General features: G+C 34.8%; 1 protein-coding gene across 2 annotated transcripts in view; it reads left to right on the top strand.

Moving 5' to 3' along the window:
• Window positions 1-4,707, top strand: part of LOC102251207 (epithelial chloride channel protein) — a 25,535-nt gene that overhangs the window by 3,093 nt on the left and 17,735 nt on the right. For both annotated transcript variants that reach the window (XM_005885323.2, XM_014532608.1), the window contains exons 4-5: window positions 452-560; window positions 2,807-2,987. In XM_005885323.2, the coding sequence (XP_005885385.1) occupies window positions 452-560; window positions 2,807-2,987 (290 nt within the window). The remainder of the gene's footprint in view (window positions 1-451; window positions 561-2,806; window positions 2,988-4,707) is intronic.

Here is a 4,707-nt window from a genome sequence, read left to right as displayed (position 1 = left end):
TGTTCGCTTCAAGCTGCCTGGCTGCCAGCCGCCATCTTGGCTGGCAGTTAATTTGCATATCGCCCTGATTTGCCAATGGGAAGGGTAGCGGTGTGACACCAATTTGCATGTTTCTCTTTTATTAGTGTAGATTGTTATTTCTACTGGAAACAAATATAACATTATGATTAAAGGTATTTTTAAGAGAGAAAAATACTTATTAATAGCTTTGTTTGGAAATATACTAGTTATTTTCAACCTAATAATATTTCTTTTTCAACACGTGTATAATAAAATTAGTCACTTGTTGATACTAACCCATTTTAATTTTTTTGGTTTAATGAAAGTCGCCCATTTCTAGAATTCCTTGACTCATTTGGGTTGGGGATAAAGGGAAGGGAAACTTAAAACATAAGAAGTTGAATTTAAACATTGTAAATATAAATTTTTAAGTGCAAATATTCTCTCATAGGCAGAGTATTTGTCCATGAGTGGGCCCATCTCCGATGGGGAGTATTTGATGAGTACAATGTGGATCAGCCATTCTATATTTCCAGCAAGAACACTATTGAAGCAACAAGGTATTGTTGTATTGAGCAAATCTGTTTTTAAAATTTCACCTATGACTTTTTATTTTTATACTAGGCAAAGAAAGGCTATCTCCAGTGGCTGAATGTTCATACAGTCAATTGCAATATCCAACATACCCCACTATGTATAGGTCCAACACCTGGGAATTCCACCTTGGAATCAAGATCAGTCAGGAATTGGGAATAATTTTAATATTCATGGGTTTATCCCAAAATATGTTATTGTCAGAGGAGAAAGAAAAATCTGTAGCCTACACCTTAAAATATCTAAGAATTGGAGTTCAAGTTCCTACCCAATCTTTTATTCCATTTGATTCATAACTGTTCAAGATGAATCTGTTCCATTAAAATCAAGTGAACTCCTAGAGCTTCATGTTAAAGATAGGTTATTTTTCATTTAATCTTGAGATTAAAGAGAAAAAAGGTACTTCTCAAAAGGATAAGTAAGTAAATTTGTTTTTAAGAAATGTAATTCTGGGTAGATTTAGACAGGTCCTATTTATAAATAGATGAGATATTTAAATTAAAAATATCAAGCACCTGGAGTATTTAAAGAACATCAAAGAGCAATTAAATCAGTGTAATAGAAAATAAGTCTTTGGGATAAAAAACATATTAGAGGAAAGAACTGTGATTTTTAAAAAAATGTCTCCCCATCTTCTTTGTGTTGTTTGCTTTACCTTTGCTGAGTTGCTTAGAGTCTCATATGGACTGGGCTCTCAATCCAGGACACTCATTCCTCTGACTTCATCTCATACAACTTCTTCCAGCACCATCTGCCTTATCCAAACAACATTGTTCAGTCTTCAAGACTCAGTTTAAATGTGTCATTACTCTCCATTTGGGGTTATATATCCTGGGGAATATTCCCAAAGGAATATGTATGAGCTTCTCTCACACTGGGCAGGAATTTTATTTTCCCCAATTGACTTTAAGATCCTTGAGGGCTGATTTTTTTTTTAATCTCCTGGCTTTGGCCTGGCATAAAGTAAGTAAACGCTAAACAAATAATGTATCAAACAACAAATTTTTAATAAATCAATAAAAAATGAATGAGTTTCTTTATCAGGCATAGAAAGAGACAAGTTATGAAAAAGAAGTAGCTAAAATAACATTTATTGAGCTCCTACTGTGTGCCAGGCACTGTCTGAGGTAGTATAAGTTTAACTTTCAGGCTTACTTTAGAGCTAACCCTCCTGGAAAATATGACTCACCATCTTCTTTAATCCTTGCAATACAAATAAATGTATTAAAGTGGATTAATGATATGAAGTGGGTTTTTTAAAAATATATTTTTATTGATTTCAGAGAGGAAGGGAGAGGGAGAGAGACATCAATGATGACAAAGAATCATTGATTGGCTGCTTCATGCACACCCCCTACTGGGGATCAAGCCGCAATCCAGGCATGTGCCCCAATAGGGAAACAAACCATGACCTCCTGGTTCATAAGTCGATGCTCAACCACTGAGCAACGCTGGCCAGGCAATGTTATGAAGTTTAATATTAACACAGAACGGAAGTAAATTCTGCAGAAACAGGAACTCTTTAGAATATTTTATACATACCACACCCCATTCCCTGCCAGGTAGTTGACAATTATCATGAAGACCAAATGATTGAATGCACAAGCATTTCCATGCAAGGCTTATTTTTATTTCTTCCTTCAATCTAGCTCAGCACTTTTCAAATTGTAAACTGAAAAATGCTTAAACCACACTTGACTTTGGATGTATGGTATACATGCATATATATGTGTGTATATATGTATATGTATGTATATGCATATATATCAGTATATATATGCGTGTGTGTGTGTGTGTGTGTGTGTGTGTGTGTGTATTTGAATGTGTGTACCATCCATACAAATCTAAGAAGGTTTTAATCATAATGTTGATTCTTCCCTCCCAACTAGGAAGCAACTCCTCTGTATCTCTTAACTAATCTAATCTTCACAACATCCCTCTCAGTTAGGAATTATCATCTTTAGCTTAACATAACAAGAAAAATAGATTATTGATCACAGTAGTAAGCAATTAATGTTAATAAATATGAACTGACATCATTATTCTTGTTGAAATTGATGGTAAATATGCGTAGGACATTGAGCCTACTTCTGCCAAAATATTTGGTACATGACCTGTAGCAATTATTAAGGGAAAAATTTTAGGACATTAGTCTTTATTCATGATTTGTCTGGTCCTCATATGTAAATATAATCTAATTCTTTCATCATAGATGTTCAACTCAGATTACTGGAAAAAATATGGTTTTCAATAAATGCCCAGGAAGCAGCTGTATAATAAAGCAGTGTGAACATGACTCACAGACAGGGCTGTATGAAGCAAAATGTACATTCATCCCAGAAAAATCCCAGACTGCAAAAGAATCCATAATGTTCATGCAAAGTCTTGATTCTGTAAGTACATTCTCTTTCAAGTATCACAAAAGAATTATTTGAGAAAAACTAATTGGGGAAGCTGGATTTTCTACCATGAAATTATGTACACCAATAGAAACGAGGAAAATTACTCAGTTAACAGCCATTTTCTCCAGCCTGTGTCAGGTGTGTCTGAAAAATATTCCAACCTTGCTAACCTATTTCTTTTCTTCAGATGTGGAACTGTACCCTTCTCATTGGTGTCACATACTTTCTTATAACATCCCTTCCTTCACTTGATTCTGTAGGCTTGTGTCTAAAACTACAATCTTACTTTTAATTATCTCTTCTAAGTGTTAGTCATACTACTTTTCCAAAGTAATTTATTCTGTAATTTAGAAAGACGAACACTCTAGACTTTCCATTATCTTCATATTAAAGCATACCAACCTATTGCAAATGATATTGTGAAAACATATGGCTCTGTCTCTACAGAACAGACTTTGAAAAGTTCACAATTACACACCTGACCAATTGAAAATTAACAACACAGTAATTTCAGTTCCAAAGCGAATGTTGACCTTAAATATCTGGCTTAAATATATAAAGCTCAGTGCAAAAGAAAAGGTGCCTCAGAATCAGATAAATTTGATATAAAAACAAGGTCTGTCATTTTCAAGCTGTATCAAACTGCTAAATCTGAGATTTAGTTATCTCACCTTTTAAATGGCTTCATAGTGTCGTTGTTGTTAGGTTTATAAGAGCTAATATAAGTAAAGTATTATCACAGTGCTTAACACAAAGTGAGTAAAAAATAAATTTTTACTTTTTTAATTTATAAAATATTTGGATAATAGTCAATTGTCTCTTTCCCTGAGTAAATCCAATATAAATTAATGCAAACATTAGTTACCAAATAAAAGTTTCTAAACATGTAAAAAATATTTTAAAATATGAAATAGGTGAAAGTTATCAAAAACAAATCAAAGTATACTATCCCTATAAAGTAAGATTAACTTATTTAAAAGAAGCAAATTTTCATATACCAAATCTATAGCAACAAATACTTTCATAGGTGAAGATTTTTAAAGATCTGTTCTTTCCAATGAAGTTTAAAATCATTGTGAAGTATAGGGTAATAATGATGGAGGACTTGAGTAAAATATAGACTTGACATTTTCTTCTAAAACCCTTAAGTAAACCCAGTTAGATATTAAAGTAGAAACTGTTTCCAGCCTAATGAAACCCCTCCTGGAAATATCTGAAATATGAGTAAAGAAAATTCAATTTAACCTGCTGAATCTGGATCAGCAAAGGCTAGCCAAAGAATTCAGCATCCAAATAGACATCAGCTCATTTTACATAAAAGGATAATTGGAATATGTACTGTCTGTACCAAACTATAAATCCCAAAAGTATTTGACTATTAGGTGATAACTCGCGCTGCCTACCTGGGAGATAAATAATAATGAAGAAGATCCTATAGCTGAAATAGAGAAGGCAACTAATTATATAAGACTAGAGGCCCGGTGCACAAAAATTTGAGCACTCGGGGGGGTGGACAGGGGGGTCCCCCAGCCCGGCCTATACCCTCTCGCAGTCTGGGACCCCTCGGGAGATAACAACCTGCTGGCTTAGGCCTGCTCCCGGGTGGCAGAGGGCAGGCCCAATCCCTAAGTGCAGCCCCTGGTCAGGCTCAGAGCAGGGCCGATTGGGGAGTTGGGGCGCCGCCCCCTGTCACACACAGAGCAGGGCCGAT

The sequence above is a fragment of the Myotis brandtii genome, unplaced genomic scaffold (genome assembly GCF_000412655.1).
Source record: "Myotis brandtii unplaced genomic scaffold, ASM41265v1 scaffold90, whole genome shotgun sequence".
Taxonomy (NCBI): domain Eukaryota; kingdom Metazoa; phylum Chordata; class Mammalia; order Chiroptera; family Vespertilionidae; genus Myotis; species Myotis brandtii.
Note: the sequence above shows the minus strand (reverse complement) of the source record. Positions and strands in the feature narration are given on the sequence as shown.